This window comes from Schistocerca nitens, chromosome 5, assembly GCF_023898315.1.
Source record: "Schistocerca nitens isolate TAMUIC-IGC-003100 chromosome 5, iqSchNite1.1, whole genome shotgun sequence".
Classification (NCBI taxonomy): domain Eukaryota; kingdom Metazoa; phylum Arthropoda; class Insecta; order Orthoptera; family Acrididae; genus Schistocerca; species Schistocerca nitens.
Window position 1 is genome coordinate 856,150,773 of NC_064618.1, and position 23,834 is coordinate 856,174,606.

The 23,834-nt window shown below is 39.0% G+C and overlaps 1 protein-coding gene across 2 annotated transcripts in view; it reads right to left on the bottom strand.

Moving 5' to 3' along the window:
• The window catches only part of LOC126259276 (protein O-mannosyl-transferase 2), a 196,944-nt gene that overhangs the window by 7,955 nt on the left and 165,155 nt on the right, over positions 1 to 23,834 (bottom strand). For both annotated transcript variants that reach the window (XM_049955918.1, XM_049955917.1), the window contains exons 11-17: positions 22,269 to 22,475; positions 18,605 to 18,756; positions 16,372 to 16,460; positions 16,134 to 16,282; positions 7,169 to 7,325; positions 6,915 to 7,055; positions 537 to 648 (exon numbers count right to left, since the gene is read on the bottom strand). In XM_049955918.1, coding sequence (XP_049811875.1) covers positions 537 to 648; positions 6,915 to 7,055; positions 7,169 to 7,325; positions 16,134 to 16,282; positions 16,372 to 16,460; positions 18,605 to 18,756; positions 22,269 to 22,475 — 1,007 coding nt within the window. The remainder of the gene's footprint in view (positions 1 to 536; positions 649 to 6,914; positions 7,056 to 7,168; positions 7,326 to 16,133; positions 16,283 to 16,371; positions 16,461 to 18,604; positions 18,757 to 22,268; positions 22,476 to 23,834) is intronic.

Sequence of the window (23,834 nt, forward strand, 5' to 3'; positions counted from 1 at the left end):
CACCCTGGACTTTGCATTGTTTGATTTTTGCCAAACTCTATGTAATGATTTTTCAGCAAACTGAGCCTAAATGCCCGAAGGACAGGGACACAGAAGCCTAAGATCATTTTTCAGCCACCAGAGTTTAACAGCTCTAACTACACTGTGCAGTAATAGAAAGCTGCAAGTGGGAAATATAAATAACTGGGAAAGTTATGTAAAAAATATAAAACTTCTGATTAACTTATCCAGCCAGTATTTCACCCCCCCCCCCCCCCCCGCCCCCCGCATGCCGCGCACACACACACACACACACACACACACACACACACGCACACACATGCACACACACACACACACACACACACACACACACACACACACACACACACACACACACACACTAGTGCTCTAGTATTTTGCTCCTTCCTAGCATCAGTTGCCAAATTATGTTACATAGATAAGTACTGGTAGTCTGTTAATCATCGTTGAACTACATTAACAAATATTGTAACAACTCAGTGATACTATGTTTACTCACTTGTTACAATACATACCTGTACACCAAACTTGAGAAAACAACTCCAACAGACCAATGGTAGAACATATGAGCCCACATTGCTGGAAGTAACAACGGTAGACTTTCCAGCAAGTAATCCAAAATTACACCTATTAGAGAAAACAGAAGCGATATTTAATTTTAACATTTTTCTTTCTTCCAAAGAAGTAATATAACTTTCACTCATAATGTTCTGTACTGATCTCACACTTTTACTTGGACCCGCTGCAATCAGCAGAAGTCAGCTGCCTTCGTACTGCTCCAGAATGTTTACACTGAATGCCAGCCTTAGCTACACGACAGTATAGTGAGTCATAACAATATATATCAGTTGTAAATATAGTGTTGATCCATGTGTACCATTCTGCAAAGTGATTGTTATTATTTACAAAAATGAGGGAAGAGGTTGTACTTGGTCCTCCTAGCAACTCACCAGAAACTCTGGCATTATTTCTGCAACACAGTAATCCATTTCATATTCGTTTCTTTTATGTGCTATACACTGACGTGACAAAAGTCATGGGATATCTCCCAATGTCATGTTGGAACTTCTTTTGCCCAGCATAGTGCAGCAATTTGATGTGAGATGGACTCAACAAACTGTTGGAAGTCCCTGCAGAAATACTTAACCATGCTGCTTCTATAGCTATTTGTAACTGCTAAAGCATTGCCAGTGCAGGATTTTGTGCATGAATTGCCCTCTTGATTATGTCTCATAAATGTTTGATGGGATTCATGTAGGGCAATCTGGATGGCCAAATCATTTGCTCGAATTGTCCACAGTGTTCTTCAAACCAATTGTGAATGACTGTGGTTCAGTGACATGTTTGGGAACATGATGCTGTAATGGCTGCAAGTGCTCTCCAAAGTAGCCAAACATAAACATTTCCGGTTAATGATTGGTTCAGTTGGACTAGAGGACCCAGTCCATTCCATGTAAACACATCCCACACCATTGAGGAGACACCACCAGCTTGCACTGTGCCTTGTTGACAACTTGGGTCCATTGCTTTGTGGGTTCTGCATCATACTCGAACCTTACCATCAGCTCTTACCGACTGAAATTGGGACTCATCTGACCAAGCCATTGTTTTACAGTCATCTGGGGCCCAAACAATGCAGTGACGAGCCGAGGAGAGGCGGTGCAGGTGATGTGATGTTGTTAGCAGAGGCACTCGCATCAGTTATCTGCTGCCGTAGCCCATTAATGCCAAATTTTGTCACACTGTCCTAACAGATACGGTCATCGTACACCCCACATTGATTTCCGTGGTTATTTCATGCAGTGTTGCTCGCCTGTTTGCACTGACAATTCTACGCAAATGCTTCTGCTCTCAGTCATTAAGTGAAAGCTGTCAGCCACTATGTTGTCCATGGTGAGAGGTACTGCCTGAAATTTGGTATTCTCAGCACAGTCTTGACACTGTGGACCTTGTAATACTGAATTCCCAATTATGAAATTGAATGTCCCATGCATCTGGCTCCAAACACTATTCTGCATTCAAAGTTTGTTAATTCCCATCTTGTGACCATAATCACATTGTAAACCTTCACACATGACTCACCTCCACCAATGCACTGTCCTTTTATACCTTGTGTACGCAATACTACTGCCATCCGTATCTGTGCATATCACTATCCCCTGGCTATAACTCAGCAGCCAAAGTGCTGAGAGCCGATCACAAACTTCTACTTTCAGTATCCTCTCCTCAGGGGCCAAGTGAAAGTGTGTGATCAGTAGATCCCTTTATGAAAGACAGAAACTTCTCACACTACAACATGCACCTGGTGCAAGAAACTTCCATAACATACACTAACAACAAATTATCACCAGTGGCACTCAACACACATTTTTTTAAAAATGTGATATGAATCAGGACATGTTTATCTACTTCTTCACACTAAGCATTTATGTAAATTTATTGATTTCTGAGTCCACTATCAAATGTCTATGTAATAGAAAGTTCAAAATCTGTTTAATATGAACATTAACGTAATCCAAATCCAAATATTCAGATATAGTATAGAAACAATGATTAACAAAGTAGTCTTTCATTTGTTTTTGAGTATCTGTGGATTTTCTATTTTTTGCCTGCTGTTTCTAGAAACATGTTGTAAACTTTTACACCAAATACAAAACTCTATTATTCCCATGACAACACCGTTTACTAGCTCAAAGTGTTGGTCATTGAATAAAAGTTACACTGAACTTGGTATCTATTTCAAAAGCATCATAATGTGCTCCTCAAAACTGCTACCTGTGAGTTCCAAAGAAGCCTTTAAAGAAATTTTTGCAAATAAAGATAGAACCTCAAAACTAAGAGATTTGACGGCTAAAGAGATCAAGATGTGGTGATCGCATTTTTCCAGAAGTAATGTAAGATGTTCAGCTAAAAGAAATGTGGGCACTACATTGTTTACATAAATTCTACCACGTTTTTGCTGCTTTTTATTGACACACTATTAATTTGTTATATGTCTTTAACAGCAATTTTGTTTTGGCACTTTTGCCTTTTCAAGTGATCCTGCAACGATGCCACAATGTTTCATAAAAATGTAATTTTCTTCAAAGAAAAGCAGTGATAATAAGTACATTACAAAAATAGTATAACTATAACTTCTTGTTTCTTGTACAAAGATACTTGTGTTGAGTATGCTTTTGTCTTTTATGTGTCATAAAGTGTTGAACTTTAGTATCTGAGTATCCTATGTAGAACTTTACTGCATTTTCTGTTTTTTCTGCTTTGTGTTTTTTGGTTTCATAAGTGCATGTAAAATGTAGAATGACTGTTCTCACAGCAGAGGCACCCATATGGTTGTTTGTAAGGGGGGAGGGGCTAGAACTGAGGGTATGGCGTATTTTCAGTTTTTCAGAACATGATTGGCAGCTAGTAAGCAACTAGAAGAAACTTCTATACAAGTTCTAACCCTCTTTATAACCTGGTTAATACCCACTTTTAAATAATTTTCTTAAAAGAAAAACACATGGCTACACAATATTTTTCGTATTTTTCCCTTTTCCTGAGAGCAGGGAGGGGGCGAAGGGGGGGGGGGGGGGTCGCAGCTCCTTGCTCTCGGTTATGGGTGCCCTTGTCCCAGGTGCATACCTTGAACCTTATTCTGAGATTTCTACTCATCTGTCCAAAGTAGGATTTGCTGCAACAGTCACAAAGGATTTTGTAAATTCCTGCATTTAAGAAGTTAGGGTTTTTAGGTTTCTATACTGGGTACCCAAAAGAGATACAATAAATATTCTGGGAGAACTGGAAATTTACACCCATATAGACATGTACCTAAACACAATCCTAAATGAACAAACAGAGCTATGAAAAAATCTAGAAAACTTTACTGACATCCTAAAACGAAAAGGATCAATTTTAAATCAATTTTAAACACTTCACGCCACATAGAAGACAACAGAATACTCAACTCAAATACCTTTGTACGAGAAATGAAAAATTATAGTTATAAATCTTTATAATGTACTTACGATCACTGAATTTCTGCAAATAAAATTCACTGTAAACACGTAAGCATCACTGGAGAAAACTGTCAAACATACATAAGTGCTATATAAATGTTGTTATGAACATGACCAACAACACTGAGAGAACTTCATTGTTGAGCTGTCTGATTACTTCAGTCACCTCACTGGAACCTTCATCAAATGTATCAAAACATTTTCCATTGTGATGACTAAAACTTCAGTTCAGGCTCAAAATCTCATATCCAGGTTTCATTGAGTGCAACAATACTTTTTAGAAACTCTTCTACTTCTGTTCGATAAATTTGAAGCAATACTTCTGAGATTATTTTGTGACCTGATTTCTGCTCTTCACTCAGATCATGCAGGAACCATCTGGTAGCAACAACTGCTCTCATCTTTAGCTTTTCAGTTATGATCCCATAAAGTGAAGTGAGAGACATTCTGGCCTCTTCTGCCATTTCCTCACATTTTTCATGGATCCTTTCTCAAAGTGTCATTAATAATAACCTGAGAGGTGAAGTCTGTCGCAATTGATAGCCTTCCATTTCTTGTATTGTCCTCAGTGCTTACCCAACCTTTACGGAAACAAGTAGACCCCTGTGATACTGTGCTATGATCCAGTACACTATTCCCATGCACCTCTATTAGATAATTTTAAATTTCTGTTGGGTTCTTTCCACATAGAGGTTCAGTTTTGATGTAGGAATGCTGATAACTACACGTAATCCGACCTGACTCAGTTTCAGCATCCGTTTTTAAACTGAATTATTAATGACATAGCAATGTGAACCAGCAACCACATGTACAACCATCATGCTTAAAGTCTCACTCACAACTGACATGAATTTCAACTTGATCACACCACCATAACGATTGTGCATGCATGGAGATCAGGACTTTCAAAATGTCCCTCATAACATCTGAGACATAAAACAAGTAACTACTAACACATACATAATCCAGATAATTCAATACTATGCTATAGAGGTTAGCAACATAATTTCATCATACATTTTTACAAAAATAATTCCATCATTCAGAATCACTTCAAAATGGCAAAGATGCCCAAACTAGCTCATTGTGATAGACACACAATGAACTAATAAAATGTCAATAAAATAGCAGCAAACTTGGAAGAATTTGTGTGATGACATTCTTCAGGATAATACACACTGTGGGCACATAAAAAAGGAAAACTCCTTTCCCTGGATTCCACCTCTCCTTTCACAGTGACCTTCACCTTTTCAGATTCTGCCAGTCCCTGGCCCTCACAAACCTGGTACTGCAAAAACACATCTCCACGGCACAAACATTCTAGAACCACATCTGCCCCCACTGCAAGATACTGCTACTGTGAAGCCTCTGCTTCATACATCACATCTCCACCACTTGGAGAAGCATTCCAGACACCACCTCCATACATTATCCAACCCGCTGACATCCTGTTGCTGACTCTGGGCACTACTGCCCAAACCCTATTCTACCTACAGCGTTCCTCCTCGTCTACCCCTCACAGCACCTAAACCCTGCCTAGTTGACCTTTTCAATTTGCTACATCCCCCAAACCTCCCTATCAACACTGTACCAAATCCAGAGCCAAAACATTCCCATAACACTGTTGTTAACCTTTCCAGCAACACTTGGCTCCACAGAAGTTTCAGTCCTATCCAAAGGCTTCACCTCTAGTCGTACACTCAAATTTAACCGTGCTAGACTTGTCAAAGACCCACTCACCTTCTCCCAACCCCTACAGTGGAAATACTTCTTTGCCATCAATCCCTCCAATCAAAGCCAACCTAATTCCAACACTGAACTCTGCCTGTCCCAGCTCATTCCACCATCCAACCGTGATACCTCGTCCCCACCCCCGCCCGCCCTCCAACCTAAACATTCACTGGTTACCAGAAATTCCTTTCTTCCAACTTAGCCTCGCCATCCTTCCCCAGGCCCCTTCCTCAGAACACCGACCTTTCAGCGGAAAAAAAAAAGAGTGACCACACACAACATCAAAACAAATCCTGACCTAATGATCTTAACTGCAGACAGTTTCCACCACTGTGTTTATGAATTGCAGATTGCAATCACTACCTGACGGAAGGCCTCCACCAATTATTATCTGACTCCTCCACCTGTAAACTCTGCCAGAGTGATCCCATCGCAGAAGTCCAACACAACCTTCAACCCATGCTTAAAGCCTTCAGCCCTTTCCAGAACCTCAACCTGACTCCATTTCCCTCCTTACCCTTATGACACCCTGCATACCCACCTTCTACATGCTCTCAAAAATCCATAAACCCAACAGCCTTGGACTGTGGCTGGTTATTGTGCCCCCACTGTTAGGATTTCTGTCCTCTGACCAACACCTCCAATCTCCCATGTCAAAGATGCCAACCACTTCCTTCAACAACTCTCCACTATCCCCACTCCTTTACATCCTGGATCCCAACTGGTCACTGTTGGTACTACCTCCTTATACACCAACATTCCTCATAATCATGGTCTTACTACTATTGACCACTATCCTTCCCAATGTCCTTTAGACTCCAAACCCACTACCTTATTCCTCAAGCACCTTACAAATTTTATCCTAACCCACAACTACTTCTTCTTTGAAGCACACAATCATCAACCAAATGTAAAAATAAATGTGATTCATCTGACCAAGAGACATTTCCTTTGATTCACAGTCCAATTTTGATGATCCCATGTTGACTGTAATTATAGCTGATGATATCACTGATTCAGCACAATAACACATGTGGGTCATCAGCTGCACAGCCCCACATTCAATAATTTGCACTGAATGATGGTCAGATATTTAACCCTCAGTAAATCAGCTGCAAGTCTAAAGTAAACAAATTAAATGGTTTTTACAATTTATGTACCAACCTGTCAGCATAGAACTGAAGAGCAGTGCTGGGAAATAGTGATGAAAGTAGAGTACTCGACCCATAGCCCAGAATGGTACATAGTGTAAAAACCAACCTAAAAACAGCCATCCGCAAGCACTTGCCATTCTGTCTTTTGCTTCTGAAAAATTAAAATCATTATCTCTTTTAGTAGTAGTTAATTTACTGTGGAACTCTCACATTGTAACTGAAATGACAGCATTAATTGTAATTAAAATGACAGTGTTCTATTACCTTTAACTTCAGGAGGGTCTTTATAGCCCCTTTGCCATTTCACGGAATTGTAAGTGAATACTATTAGAAAAGCTGCAAGAAATATCAAATTTGACCACCATATGACAGGGTTCCCCAGGAGATAAATCCGATAGTTGCTTCCAGAGAAAAACTGCCCCTGAAATGAAAACAACTAATGGAATCACAGGTGTAATGATTGAACAAAATAATCAAAATCTACAGACATGTAAAATAATTAAGCTCACTGCATTACAATGAACTGTTATTTTAAGTTTATTAATGGCCTTTGGACATCACCCATACAGCCAGAAAGATTTTTTCACATTCAAATAAGTAACAGCCTGAAACCATTAAACAAGACAATTATCAATTACATTAATTTAATCTGAAATTAAGCCCATAGGCTAAAAAAATTAAAATACATTCATTAATATGAAAGCAGGATTGAAGGCACAAATCATACTTATTCATTTACTACATTACAATGTAAAAAAATCTCTTTCTTATATTCTTAATTGTCCTTCTGCTATAAAATCATATAGAAGTTTATGCACTTTTGGGTCTTCAGTGCTAAGAGTGTTTGAGTGTCTGTCGATAATGTACTGACAGAGGATATCATACACTTTGTTGTTTCTTGCTACCTTCTGTCATAGTCAAAGAAAATATGCTTAACATCCTTGTCACTGCTGCATTCACATGAAGGAGATGGCGTACACTGTTGCTGGAATCTTCCATGACTGAATTGAAGGCATGCCATTATCACTATAAAGTTTCTATTCTGTTTGGAATTTTGGTACCAAGAATATGATGGGAGATAGGTACCACTGCGGAATAGTGTCTCTATCTTTAACTGAGTAATATTGGTGAAGGTTTTCCTTCCATTGAGCTCTGATTCTGGTCTTCATGGTGTCGTTAAACCAGTGTCCACAGCACCTTTGCCGGAGTGTCAGCTTCTTCATTTCGCTCTATTTTGCTGTGTTCCTTCACCCACAACATAATGGTAGTCTTATGTAGGCAAGAAAGCTCCTGAACTGCTTCTGTAATGCGGTATACTACATGATTTTTGGTGCTGAGGACATTGTAGCATTTCAACAGCATCAATCCTGACAGTGAATCTAATAAAATAATGGTTGTTTTTTCTTGAACTTCTTTTGCGTATTTAAGTAACTCTAAGATTACTGCAAGTTCTGCAGTAAGTACCGACATTAGTTCAGGGAGCTTGAACCCCCGCTCAATTATTCTTGCCATCTAAAAATGCACTTCCTGCTCCACATTTTTGCTTAGACTCATTGGTGCAAAGCTGCATTTACACCTGTGGGCCTTGCACAGTCACCGTGCACATGTGCTTGCCCCACACCCAAGTAGAGGCACACTTAGGTGCATGCCTCTTTCTCAACATGTGCACATGAATGATCCCACTCACAGCTAGAGAAGCATGCACAGCACTCCAGTGATCAAGCTGCAGCTACAGGTTAAATGTGCCTGTGGGGTTGGGCAGTGGGTTTGTTTGTCAGGACCAGGCAGATGTGCTAACAATGTGCATCGATGAAGCTGCAGAGTACATGTGCCCCTTAAAGATCGGCTGAGGATCAGCTGATCTGTTATATACAGGGTGGAGAAAAACTGTGTCACAAAATTTTAACCTGGATAGCTGATGCCAGTAGAAACCAAAATTACTAATGTTGTACAGGTCGACAATGCACCATTTTCCAAACTACAGAAGCTTGGCGTCACACAGTCCAATTGGCCGTGGGATTGTCCTGTTACCACTCGTCATTTGATGGGCAGTGCTATGGTTGTTGGTTCAAGCGAATTAACAGCTGTTGACGGGTTTGTTCCCAGTAAGACTTATCATGAAACTACAATGTATGTGTTGGGACCCCAGGCCCCCAGAACAGAAGGCTGGTGCGCTACCACAAGCGTGCACGCCACCTCAGATACATCACGATCTCTGGTAGGCAAAGCATTCACAGTCAGGCGTCGTCCAGAGCATCCGGCAACAGGGCAATCCCGCGGCCAATCGGAGCACGTGGCACCAAATTTCCATTGTTTAAAAATTGTGCGTTATCGATCTACACAACACTAGTAATTTTGGTTCCTACTGGCATCAGCTACCCAGAGTGTATGTGTGTATGTCTAGGATCCCCTTCGAAACTCCTGGATTGATTTAACCCCTTGTCCAATTTAGGTATCCACTTAACATAATGTTATACTGTGGTATTGCAAACCATGAGAGCATCTGTGAAAGGCATTTGTGCAGCTGTCATTGCCGAGAGGTGACAGCTGTAGAAATGTACCATACCCAGAAAGTGTCTCAGTTGCTGCTAATTTGTTGGATTCAGCAGGGACTGCAGCAATGTAATCTTCTCTGTCAAGAGGCAAATGCCACTGGCCTAAACTGTATGGTGAAGGATAGTGAATTGAGTCTTCCCAGTGATGCATTTGTCCTCATTTAAAACTATTTCCCCATTACACAGCCACTGATGCACCTCACACACATGTTGTTCATGTACTTGAGCATTAGGAGAGAGCACCAAAATGTCATCAGAGTACACAAAACTAAATGGAGGTCCTTTGAGTACCTCACCCATGAAACATTTCCACATCTACATGGTGTTTGTGATGCTAAAAAGGCATGAATAAAAATTCAAATAAACTGAGTGGTGTCATCACTGCAATCTTACACATGTCCCTGGTCATTACTGGTATTTTGTTGTACGTTTCCCAGCAATCAAGGGTGTTAAAAATCTTTGCTCCAGCTAGTGCACATGAGAAGTCTTGTATGTTAAGCACCAGATAGCTGTCTGGGATTTTCCTTGCATTTAACACATGGTGATAGCCACTCGGCCTCCACGAGCAATCTTTCCTGCAGATTAGATGTAGGGAATTCGAGTGTAGGAAAAGGGAGAGAAGGAAACGTAGTAGGTGAATATGGATTGGGGCTAAGAAATGAAAGAGGAAGCCGCCTGGTAGAATTTTGCACAGAGCACAACTTAATCATAGCTAACACTTGGTTCAAGAATCATGAAAGAAGGTTGTATACATGGAAGAGTCCTGGAAATACTAGAAGGTATCAGATAGATTATAATGGTAAGACAGAGATTTAGGAACCAGGTTTTAAATTGTAAGACATTTCCAGGGGCAGATGTGGACTCTGACCACAATCTATTGGTTATGAACTGTAGATTAAAACTGAAGAAACTGCAAAAAGATGGGAATTTAAGGGGATGGGACCTGGATAAAGTGAAAGAACGAGAGATTGTACAGAGTTTCAGGGAGAGCATAAGGGAACAATTGACAGGAATGGGGGAAGGAAGTACAGTAGAAGAAGAATGGGTAGCTCTCAGGGATGAAGTAGTGAAGGCAGCAGAGGACCAAGTAGGTAAAAAGACGAGAGCTAGTAGAACTCCTTGGGTAACAGAAGAAATATTGAATTTAATTGATGAAAGGAGAAAATATAAAAATGCAGTAAATGAAGTAGGCAAAAAGGAATACAGGCGTCTCAAAAATGAGATCGACAGGAAGTACAAAATGGCTAAGCAGGGATGGCTAGAGGACAAATGTAAGGATGTAGAGGCTTATCTCACTAGGGGTAAGATAGATACTGCCTACAGGAAAATTAAAGAGACCTTTGGAGATAAGAGAACCACTTGTATGAATATCAAGAGCTCAGATGGAAACCCAGTTCTAAGCAAAGAAGGGAAAGCAGAAAGGTGGAAGGAGTATATAGAGGGTCTATACAAGGGCGATGTACTTGAGGACAATATTATGGAAATGGAAGAGGATGTAGATGAAGATGAAATGGGAGATACGATACTGCGTGAAGAGTTTGATAGAGCACTGAAAGACCTGAGTCGAAACAAGGCCCCCGGAGTAGACAACATTCCATTGGAACTACTGACGGCCTTGGGAGAGCCAGTCCTGACAAAACTCTACCATCTGGTGAGCAAGATGTATGAAACAGGCGAAATACCCTCAGACTTCAAGAAGAATATAATAATTCCAATCCCAAAGAAAGCAGGTGTTGACAGATGTGAGAATTACCGAACAATCAGTTTAATAAGCCACAGCTGCAAAATACTAACACGAATTCTTTACAGACGAATGGAAAAACTAGTAGAAGCCGACCTCGGGCAAGATCAGTTTGGATTCCGTAGAAATACTGGAACACATGAGGCAATACTGACCTTACGACTTATCTTAGAAGAAAGATTAAGGAAAGGCAAACCTACGTTTCTAGCATTTGTTGACTTAGAGAAAGCTTTTGACAATGTTGACTGGAATACTCTCTTTCAAATTCTAAAGGTGGTAAGGGTAAAATACAGGGAGCGAAAGGATATTTACAATTTGTATAGAAACCAGATGGCAGTTATAAGAGTCGAGGGACATGATAGGGAAGCAGTGGTTGGGAAGGGAGTAAGACAGGGTTGTAGCCTCTCCCCGATGTTATTCAATCTGTATACTGAGCAAGCAGTAAAGGAAACAAAAGTAAAATTCGGAGTAGGTATTAAAATCCATGGAGAAGAAATAAAAACTTTGAGGTTCGCCGATGACATTGTAATTCTGTCAGAGACAGCAAAGGACTTGGAAGAGCAGTTGAATGGAATGGATGGTGTCTTGAAGGGAGGATATAAGATGAACATCAACAAAAGCAAAACGAGGATAATGGAATGTAGTCGAATTAAGTCGGGTGATGTTGAGGGTATTAGATTAGGAAATGAGACACTTAAAGTAGTAAAGGAGTTTTGCTATTTGGGGAGCAAAATAACTGATGATGGTCACAGTAGAGAGGATATAAAATGTAGACTGGCAATGGCAAGGAAAGCGTTTCTGAAGAAGAGAAATTTGTTAACATCGAGTATAGATTTAAGTGTCAGGAAGTCTTTTCTGAAAGTATTTGTATGGAGTGTAGCCATGTATGGAAGTGAAACATGGACGATAAATAGTTTGGACAAGAAGAGAATAGAAGCTTTCGAAATGTGGTGCTACAGAAGAATGCTGAAGATTAGATGGGTAGATCACATAACTAATGAGGAGGTACTGAATAGGATTGGGGAGAAGAGGAGTTTGTGGCACAACTTGACCAGAAGAAGGGATCGGTTGGTAGGACATGTTCTGAGGCATCAAGGGATCACCAATTTAGTATTGGAGGGCAGCGTGGAGGGTAAAAATCGTAGGGGGAGACCAAGAGATGCATACACTAAGCAGATTCAGAAGGATGTAGGTTGCAGTAGGTACTGGGAGATGAAGAAGCTTGCACAGGATAGAGTAGCATGGAGAGCTGCATCAAACAAGTCTCAGGACTGAAGACCACAACAACAACAACATAGATGTAGGGATGAAGACCATGGTCTGTGAATGATCATAACAACTCATCAGATATTGCCTTTGTCTCCGTTAGTCATTCAGATGAAATTCTGCATGCATATAGTGAGCAAGGTTGTTTAGATGTGGTGTAGATTTGGTGCACATTATTATGCTTGATACCATTGCCTGTATCTGTATTCTGCTCAGTGGTTTTATTGTGGAGTTCAAAACCAATAATTACAGTCAGAGTCCACATTTTCCCCTGAGATGTCTTACATTTAAAATCTGTTTTCAAAATCATCATTCATGTGCTTTCATTGCCCCCAGGTCTCTTTCATGCATACAGCCTTCTTTCATGATTCTTAAATCTGGTGTTAATGAAAATTAAATTATACTCTGTGCAATATTTTACCATGTGGCTTCCTCTTTCATTCCTTTTCCCCAGTCCATTTTCTTCTACTATTTTTCCTTCTATTCTTTGAATTCCAGTCACCCATCACAATTAAATTTTTATCTCTCTTAATTACCTGAATAATTTCCTGTATCTAATCATACAGCCTTTCAATCTTTTCATCATCTGTGAAGCTACTTCGCATATAAACTTACACTATTGTGGTAGGGTTTGGCTTTATGTCTATCCTGGTTATACTAATGTGTGCACTATGCTGTTCATAATATCTTATTCACATTCTTATTTTCATATTCATTATTAATTCTACTCACGCATTACCTCACTCTGATTTTGTGGTGATAGTCCTGTACTCACCTACTCACAAGATCTGTTCTTTTTGCTGCTGCACTTCAACTTCTCCCACTGCATCTAACTTCAACATATCCATTTATGAGAGTGAATCAAATATAAACCAGAATTTTTATTTTACGCCTTTTTGAAAATGCAGAGTGGCGCGATCACTTGCTCATTGTTGCTGTTGTTTGAAGTGACTGTTCTCCACAACTAGAACATTGTCATACTATTTCTTTAGTCAGAATTGCAATACCAGGGCAAGACGTACAATCATGTGTTGCGCAATGCATTATACTCAAGTTTGTAACAACAGAGAGCATAAAACCTTACAAAATTTTGAAAAGACTTGTGGCACAGTTCAGGGACAATACCCCGTAAAAGACTCAAGTGTACGCATGGCATAAACCATTTATATGAGAATGAGAAACAGTTGAGAATGCAGCTCACTGACATCACCTGATGATCAACATGACTGAGGAGAATATTCACACTGTTAGCCAGCTTCTTGAAGACAATCACTGAATAACAGTTATTGAAACTGCTACTGAGGTTGGCATAAGTTACGGAAGTGTTCAGGTGATCATTACTGACAGCCTTGGATTTCCGAAAGTGTCCGCTAGGTGGGTGCCTCGTCTTCTCACTGCAGAGTACAAATTTCAATGCCTCGATTTGCAAATGGTTACTGATGCATATGGGAATGAAGACTTTCTCAGCGAATTTTGATGATGAATACTTCTCAGGTTGTCAGCAGGGTCAAGGCGTTGTTCTGAAGCAACATTGTAACAAGTTTCCTACTCGTCATCTTCAGGCGAAGGTGACAAGCAGGTAACTTGTCAAAACCTTGCCACATAATGCTGAAGATGATGAGTAGAAACTTGTCAAAATGTTGCCGCAGAAAGACGGTTTGAATTGGCTGATAACCCGAGAAGCCTATTGGTACACCTCCAAACTGAAGGGGAACATTTTTTGCACCGGTTTGTGATCTGAAATGAAACATGGGTGCACCACTATATCCCAGAATCGAAAAAGGCAGCATGGAATGGTGCAAAAAGGACTAATCTGCACCCATCGAAGGCAGAAACTGTCTCTCTGCAAAGAAGGATATTGCAACAGTCTTTTGTTATTTCAAAGGAATTCGCCTCATTGATTTTTTCCCATGAACTTCATATTGTGAGTGCTGCATACTACTGACAACTTTTGTGCAAAACAAAACAAGCATATCATCAGAAAAGGTGTGCATTTCTGATTTGAAATGTGATCATCCATCATGACAACACTCGACCCCACACAGCTGCCTGAACTGGAGAAAAGATTCAGGATATTTTCTGCATCACACTAGAACATCCCCCCTACAGTTCAGACTTATCACCCAATGATTTTCATTTGTTTTGAAACTAAAGGAATCAGTGAGAGGACACAGATTTGACAACTATGGTGCTGTCGAAGTGTTTGTGTGCAGCTGCCTGCTGTCACATTCAATACATTTTACGAAAATAGGATCAAGAAACTGCCTACTGAATGGGGAAAAAACACCCAATTAGGAGAAAAATAAGTTAAGTGTTTATGAGTTCCTATGAAGCTTAAACAAAATTATTAAAAAAATTCTGGTTTATATTTGATTCGCCCTTTTATCATTTTATATTCTCTAACATATCTACCTGAATAAGTGATTTGGCATTCTTTGGGTTGTTTTTCCTGATAACAACATCCTCAAAATAACACAGAGACCAAATTATTAGGATTTTGGTTGCAACGCAATTTAAAATGGAATATGTACAAAGAATATCAGAATGCTATATTAATCAAAAGCTGCTATCTGTTTGCTCACTAAAACCCTGCTGTAGTGCATAAGCATGTCATTCTCTCTCATGTTAGATATGGGGTCACATTTTGTGGGCATTCAAATCCAGTTATTAACACATGAAAATGGCAAAAAAGATTAATTAGAATCATGTTTGTATGCAGACCTAGAGATTCAACCCTGTTTAAGGACTCTGGAATTCCACCCTTACTGTGTATCTACATTAATGAAACTCTCCTTTAAAATAGAAGTAATGAGTAAGAACAGTAGATTGTAAAAGAAACTCTGATATTTACACTCAGTATATCAGACAAAATAAAAACTTATATTTGAATCAGATCAACAGTTTCCTGTACAATAAAGGTACTTTCAACATAAGAGTAAAACCTTATAAAAGACTTCCCAAAATCAGAAAAGCAAATATAGCGTTCAAAACTTTTAAAAAAATCTTTAGAGTCATATTTACAGCATCACTGCTTTTACTCTATTGAAGATTGTTTAAATGTGTGAAGTGTAGTACACAAATATTTAAATATATGACGTGTATGGGAACAATTTGTAGTTAAAAAATGTATGCATAGAAATGTAGAGAATGGAATGACAATATTATGAAAAGGATACATTGCCACTCACTATATAGCAGAGATGTTGAGTGACAGATACACACAACAAAAAGACTGTCAAACAAGTAAGCTTTCAGCCAAAAATGCCTTTTTCCAAATTAGACAAAAACACATTTGAGTTCCATTTGTATGTGTGTGTGTGTGTGTGTGTGTGTGTGTGTGTGTGTGTGTTTTAACTACTTTGGAAGAAGGCATTTTTGGTTGAAAGCTTACTTGTTTTGACAGTCTTTTAGTTGCGCCTAACTGCGACTCAGTATCTCTGTTATTTGGTGAGTAGCAATCTATCCTTTTCATAATATGGTCATTGTTCCATCTTGGATTTTCTATTTTTAAATTATGTGGTGTACTATCATATCACTTTTAAGTATATATTTATAAAGTGACTTGTCCAATGTGATATAAATAAACTGCTTTTGCAGACAACACGACCAATAAAACTCCAATACAGTACAATGAGTTATATCATGACAAAATGTTTCATGCATTTACCCTGTAATTTATTGGCCATTGCCATGGTCTCGAAGTTACTTCACCTTCTTTTGGTTTTAGGCCAGCATTACCCTGTAGCATTACTGCATGAGATTCAAGAAAGCGTTCAATGAAACTGGGTGCATATACTTCAAAGCTCACTTTGGGCACTGCAAAATACAGAAAAAAATTGTATATGTTATTATAAAGTAATCATCATAAGATCTGAAATAACTTGTTATATTGTCAAATCTTTTACATTTAGAGAAGATGTTGTCTTCCACGTTCCACACAGCATTCTTGTCTCGCATATTTGGGTTACATGAAACTTCCTGTTGCTCATATGCCCTGCAAAATTCATGTAAATGTTTCATTTTTGTCCCAAAGACAGTAAGTGAAATCAGGCTCAGTGGAGAGAAGTAACACAAAACAGAAATTGATAGCACTCAACAAAAGTTTCAAACAATGATACCACATACGATTTTAGGAAGGAAAAACTGTAAGGAAGTGAGTGTGGGTGTGGGTGCAGGACAAGTGAAGAATGAATGTGGGCATGGGTCAGTGGGCTAGCATAGACCAATGCCAGGAGGATTACAGGAACAAAGGATATGCCGCAAGAACAATTGACATCTACATATTTCAGAGATGCTGGCACTGGGGTGAAGGGACCCAGATGGCATGAGCTGTGTAGTAAACATGGAAATTGAGCATGTTGTGGTCAGGAGTGTGTTCTGACCCTCACCATTCATTTCAAGGGACAGCATGTCTTGGGCATACCCACAGAAAATGCTGTGAAGAAATTGCACTGGAGTCGGTGATGACATGACTGCTTTCATAAGTGGTCCTGACTTTGATGGGATAGGATAAGCCTATGATAGGACTGAAGTAGGGTGTGTTGGGTGGGTGTATTGGACAGGTCTTGCAGCATTTGACAGTGTCCCACTGCAGAGTGTTGCTGAAGGTCCAAGTATAAGGATTAGGTTCTGAGGTATGTGAGTGATTCACAGACTTTTTAAGTAATAGACCCCAGTATGTCGTCCATGATGCCAAGTGTTCATCAGAAACTAGTGTATCATCAGGAGTACCCCAGGGAAGTGTGGTAGGACTGTTTTCATTCTCTATATACATAAACGATCTGATAGATAGGATGAACAGCAATTTATAGTTATCTTCTGACGACACTGTGGTGTATGGAAAGGTGTCATCATTGAGTGACTGTAGGAGGGCACAAGATGACTTAGACAAAATTTCTAGTTAGTATGATGAATGGCAGCTTGTTCTAAATGTACAGAAATGCAAGTTAATACAGATGAGTAGGAAAAATAATCCTGTAATGGCATTAGCAGTCTGCTACTTGACAAAGTCATATCAATTAAATATCCAGGCACAATGTGGGAAATCAGTATGATATAGAATGAGCATTTCTTGTTGGTAGTAGGGAAGGCAAATGCTGGACTTCATTTTACTGGGAAAATTTTGGGAACACACAGCTCGGTTATAAAGGAGACAGCATATAGAACACTAGTGCTACGCATTCTTGAGTATTACTAAAGTGTTTGGGATCCACACCAGGTTGGATTAAAGGAAGATATCAAAGCAATTCAGAGGTGAGCTGTTAGATTTGTTACTGGTAGATTCGATCAGTGTGCAGGTATTACGGAGTTCTTTCATAAACTCAAACTGGAATCCCTGGAGGGACAGTTATACTCTTTTTGCAAAGTACTCTTTAGAGAACTGTCATTTGAGGCTGACTGCAGAGCGATTCTATTGCTGCCAATGTACATTTCACATAAGGACCAAAAAATAAGATGAGAGAAATTAGGATCCATGCAGAGGCTTACAGATAGTCATTTTTCCCTCGCTCTATTTGTGAGTGGAACAGAAAAGGAAATGACTAGCAGCGGTATGTGGTACCCTCTGCATGCACCATACGATAGCTAATGCAGGAGATGTATGTAGATGTAGATGCACCCGGGTCTTCCACAGAGATATGACCGATGTGGCAAAGGGTTGGAAGTGGAGTGACATAAAGATGGGCCAAGGTATTGTGCAGATTAGGTTGGAAGTGGAATGCCACTTTGGAATGTAGGATTGTAGAGCAGAATCACAAGCAGATATTGTACCAAATAACAGTCTAGAAATTACAAATAAAATGTATGCAAATGGGGAAGGGTTGGAAAGAGGACAAAACTTTCCAAAGAGAACAGGAAAGGAAGCCAGAGATCAAACTCGACAGCTTGAAGTTTGTGTTAAGGTGGTCAAATTTTAATCATGTATACACATATCAAGTGTCCTGTCCATAATAAAATTACATAGAAGCAGATAGCTGATAATTTACTTATTTTCTGATCACAATTCACGCACAATGCACGTCAGTATTCCAAATGTGAACACACAAATTAATAGTTACTTTACAATTATTTATTTTTCTGAATTTTTTTTACTACTTTGCAATTAATTATATTAAAAATCAAGAAGAAAAATTAACTAACCATTTGGGGAGCTGTTTTCCACTTGATGTGAGTACACAATGCTGCAAGTAATGCACAAATCGGAGCTGGTGTGAAACTGCTGTGACTACATCACCATCCTTTCCATTTATAATTAAAACTTTCCAGACATCATTGGCATCACCAGTTCCATTCTGTCATGACATTTTTTTTAAAAATTGTATCAGTTACAGTTTTATTTTTAAATTATAGTTAACCTTACATTTGGTAAATATAAAATTTTTAGTTTATTAACAGTGCATAACAATCTTTCATGGCTAAAATTGTTGCAACCTTACCAACAAATGGACACTATCTTAAGAAAATGAAGCAACAAATACACACATCAAATTTTGTACAGCAATGACTCCTAAGACTCATACAGCTACAAATGGCACAAAAAGACCATATGATTTTAGAAGAAACAGGTAAGACGACATATTGCAGATAAGAACCCAAATACAGTACCTACCAGTATACACAATGATTCCAAGAAAGATAACCACTCACCAAGCAGAGAAAGCAATGGAAATTAGAGACATGCATAACTGCATTCAGAATTAACTGTTATTAAACTGCTATAGCAGTGAGCTTATATAAGCTAAATTTAATGTGAAACTTGCTTCTTTGAAAAAAGCTACTGCAGTTTTAGATTTATTACATAGTTAGTCTTTATCTTCTATTCTTTTACATATCTGGCCTAAAAATTGAGGTCTGTTTACCATAAGCATTGCTGCTTGTCATGCAGTTAACAGCAAACTTCACTGTTGAATATATCTACCCAGTGCTATCGTTTGATGATTTTTTCCTGATTACTTTAGTTTTATTGCCCAAGAACACAAAAGAAAATGAAAGCATGCAAAATAAGCCAGCAGTCTGGTATCCTAATCAACTCATTGAAATAAACTTCCAAGTGTAAAACATTCTAAACTAACTTATTGATAATTTTGTCTATGCCTTGACACCATTTTTGCTTGTTGTACAGCTGAATCTCTCGGAATGTGACAAATAATGTTTCACTGATATACTTAGAAGACCATTAATGTCAATTTCTTGTTCCAAATCCAATCAGATAGCCATGTGTAATAAAGTGCCACTTCTGGTACATGGAGGCAAGCAGGCCCTACATCGAATCTGCCTGGTGGATAAATGACAAGGGTTCGTGTGCCAGCCAACATGGTTGTGGTTTTATGTGGTTTCCCATATCCCAGTAGGTGAAAACTGGGTTGGAACCCAAGTCCCACACCAGTTACATGATTCATAAACATTTAAAAAACTTTTGTCCACTTTCACGTGAATAATGTACATGCAGGCAGCTGTAGTACACTTATTCCATCCTGGGGGTGTAACAAGGTGTTGACAGAAAGGCCAGCTGGCCACCTGGCCATCCGTTCAACCGACCATGTTAAACCCATTAGTAACCATGCTGACTGTGTGTTGATGCAGGACAAAGGCACAAGGATAAGAAGAATGTCAATTTCTTGTACCAGCAGGTTATTTTAATTTCTTTGGAATGGAAGAGTATGAGTCTCTTAGATTAAAACTAAAACTGCTTGCTACTAAATGAGTGTTCATCTATTATTTGGGCTGTGTATGTTATAGTTGAGTGTGGGTTCTTGTTTAGTACACTTCTGTCATCAGTAAACATTACAGTTTATGAACACTCCTTAGATGTTGTTGAAATATTATTTACATTGGTTAAGAACAGGCAAGACCCAATACTGAACAGGGTCGGGTTCCATAACTTATATTCCCCAACTACAAGTTCAGTCTTATTCTGGTGGTGCAGTCCCAATGCATCCTTCTGCCTTCTGATATAGGGACAATACTGCATTCAAGAATGGTGAATATGTTTAATACCATAACATTTTATATGCAGCTTCAAATTCAAGTGTATACTCATAAACACAACCAAAAGATTTGAAAATATTACTTTATTTCAGTGACTTTTCCCTATGGATAAGGCTAATGAGGAAGCTACGTCTACCAAGAGTAGAAGTGATTAACTGATTGAGCTGAATCAACCATTAACAAGCTTTCTGCTGGTGTTGCCCTGATTGACTCTATTATAGTGCTCACTTCAACAATAATAACAACAACAACAACAACACAAGAATAACTGCTACTATTACTACTACTACTGTTATTTCATGTCATCAGAAGTGCATGTGTACATTTCCTCAACTCTGAAGATGAATGCGAGTTTGGAAGTAAAGCAGCAGGAACTATTTTGTTCTGTTGCTAATCAGTTCTTAGAGGTAGAGTTCGTGCAATATTACTTGCCTACTAGCCGTGCAGATGGCATGGTAGGGGAGTGGACAATGATAGTGGTGGGGATTCCCTTGCGGATGGCATAGTATGGTAAGGAATATGTACTTCTATAGCTTAAGCCTTCACACAAATGCATACCTTGCAGAACTTGTTAAGCTACCGCTAGCAAGTCTACAAATGATCGTATTAACAGGCTATGCCAGTATGACAAATAATTCGACATATCTACCATTCATTATTAAAAACTCAGTGGGTACAAGATTACACTGAAATTGGAACAGAGAGAGTGTTTATTTTCGCCTGCCTTGTACACCTTTTACTCTTTCTCTTGTTGCCATGATAAAATTACCTTCTTTTTCCAAAATACAGCGGTGTTTACACAGTCTACTATTACTCGAACATTTGAGGACAAGTAAAGCCAATAGCTTACGAAGAGCTCCTGCTTGGTTTAAAAATAAATGTGTGATTCCTTCATTTATGTTGTTAGAAACCCTTACTAATTCTCATTTCACCGGCTATTGGTGGCCCTCCAAAGAATTACATTACTTCATTGAAAAAAATCTGTAGCCACTCATATATAGCACTAGATAAAGTTTCATGTGTTAGCTATGTGGCAAAGTACTTTCCACTTTCCATGCTATCATTTGCCAACAATTCATTTCAGTATCTAGAACTGTTTATGAGATATGAGGGAAGAGACGAATATTTCACGTCCATCTACTGTCTGTGCATGACTGGACATGAGTATGCTACATACAATCCAGTTTCTCGAGATTTGTGCTAGATACAGATCTTGTCTCAAGTTTAAAGAAAAATTCAATATGTTAGCGCCATTTCATATGCAGCAATATGGGATCTTAACATCAAGCACCAAATGCAGATTCATGGTTACCCCCATTTTTCATTGCAAACTATTCACATTTTGTACAGTACCTTACCACATATAGAAATACCACAACTATGACCATTAATGAGATGATACACAATTCATCATGAAGCTCATGAATGAGGCTATGAGATGCATGAGAATCAATTTCTTTTACCAAACAGTTACTTTAAAATAATTTGAGATGATTGCAGTGCAACCACCATGCGATCTCCTCTGTTCCCATTGTGTAGTCAAGCCGGGCAGAGAATGTTTCGCTTAAAATGGACAGAGCTTACAGCTCAGTAGGCTAAACATAATGGAGGTGACTACCTCTTTGGAACAGAGGGGTGGATTCACTCAGTGCTGAGAATGAGAACGCATTTCTGCACTCATGCCAAGTAATCTATCATGAGCTCCAGCTGGTTGTGTATCTCCCCTCTCATTTTGATGATAAAGTTGTACTGATATAACAATAGTGTTTAATGAAAGAACTTAAAAAAAGTTTTCTAGATTTCCTGTTATACATACCTCCCCATAACCAGTGACCTGATAATGTTTTTTTGACACTGGTGCTGGTTCTTTATGAGAATGAAGGTTTCTTCGTGTTGTGACATGTTCAAGCCTAACAGCATCACCATGCTTCACTAATTCCACATCACTATTTTCATCATACTCAGAGTTATATTTTTTTATACGAAAATGATTGTTGTCATCCTTGTGGGTATATGTTGTAACCTGTAATGATAGTGAAAACTGTTAGTTATCTTCTCTCTCTCTCTCTCTCTCTCTCACACACACACACACACACGCACACACACACACACACACACACACACACACACACACACACACATGTATGCACACGAGAGACGCGCACGCGACCCCCCCCCCCCCTCACACACACACACACACACACACACACACACACACACACACACACACACACACACACACACACACTTGGTCACATACTACTATAATTGTTTCAAGTTGACAGGAAGTATATGGAAATATTTTGGATGGATATATTATTAAAAATTAATATTAAAGTGTTTTGATTGATCAGTCTTCCAACTGGTTTGATGCAGCCCACCACAAACTCCTCTCCTGTGCCAGCTCTTCATCTCAAAGCAGCACTTGCAACCTACATCCTCAGTTATTCACAGGATATATTCCAATTTCTGTCTTCCTTCACAGTTTTTACCCCCTACCACTCTGTCTAGTAAAATGGAAGTTATTTACTGATGTCTTAACAGATGCCATACTTTCCTGTCCCTTCTTCTTGTCAGCGTTTTCCACATATTCCTCTCCTCTTGAATTCTGCACAGAACCACCTCATTTCTTACCTTATCGGTCCACCTAATTTTCTCCATATTGTCTGTAGCACCACATCTCAAATGCTTTGATTATCTTCTGTTCCAGTTTTCCCACAGTCCATATTTCACTAACATCGAATGTTGTGCTCCAAACATACACTCACAGAAATTTCTTCCTTTATTAAGGCCTATGTTTGATACCTAGACTTCTCTGATCCAGGAATGCCCTTTATGCCGTGATAGTTTGCTTTTGATATCCTCCTTGCTCTGTCCATAATTGGTTTTTTGCTGCCTAGGTAGCAGAATTCCTTAACTTCATCTACTCTGTGACCATCAATCCCTGATGTTAAGCTTCTCACTGTTCTCATTTCTGCTGCATCTCATTACTTTTGTCTTTCTTCGATTTACTCTCAATCCATATTCCGTACTCATTAGACTGTGCATTCCGTTCAGCAAATCATGTACTTTTTCAATTTCACTCAGAATAGCAATGTCATCAGCGAATCGTGTAATTGATATCCTTTCGCCTTGAATTTTAATTCCATTCCTGAACCTTTCTCTTATTTCCATCAGAGTTTCTTCAATGTGTGTATTGAACAGTAGGGGCAAAAGACTACATCCATGTCTTACACTCTTTTTAATCCGAGCATTTCGTTCTGGTCTTCCACTTTGATTTTTCCTTCTTGGCTCTTGTACATGTTGTACATTGCCTGTCTCTCCCTACAGCTTACCCCTATTTTCCTCAGAATTTCGAACATCTTGCACCAGTTGACATTGT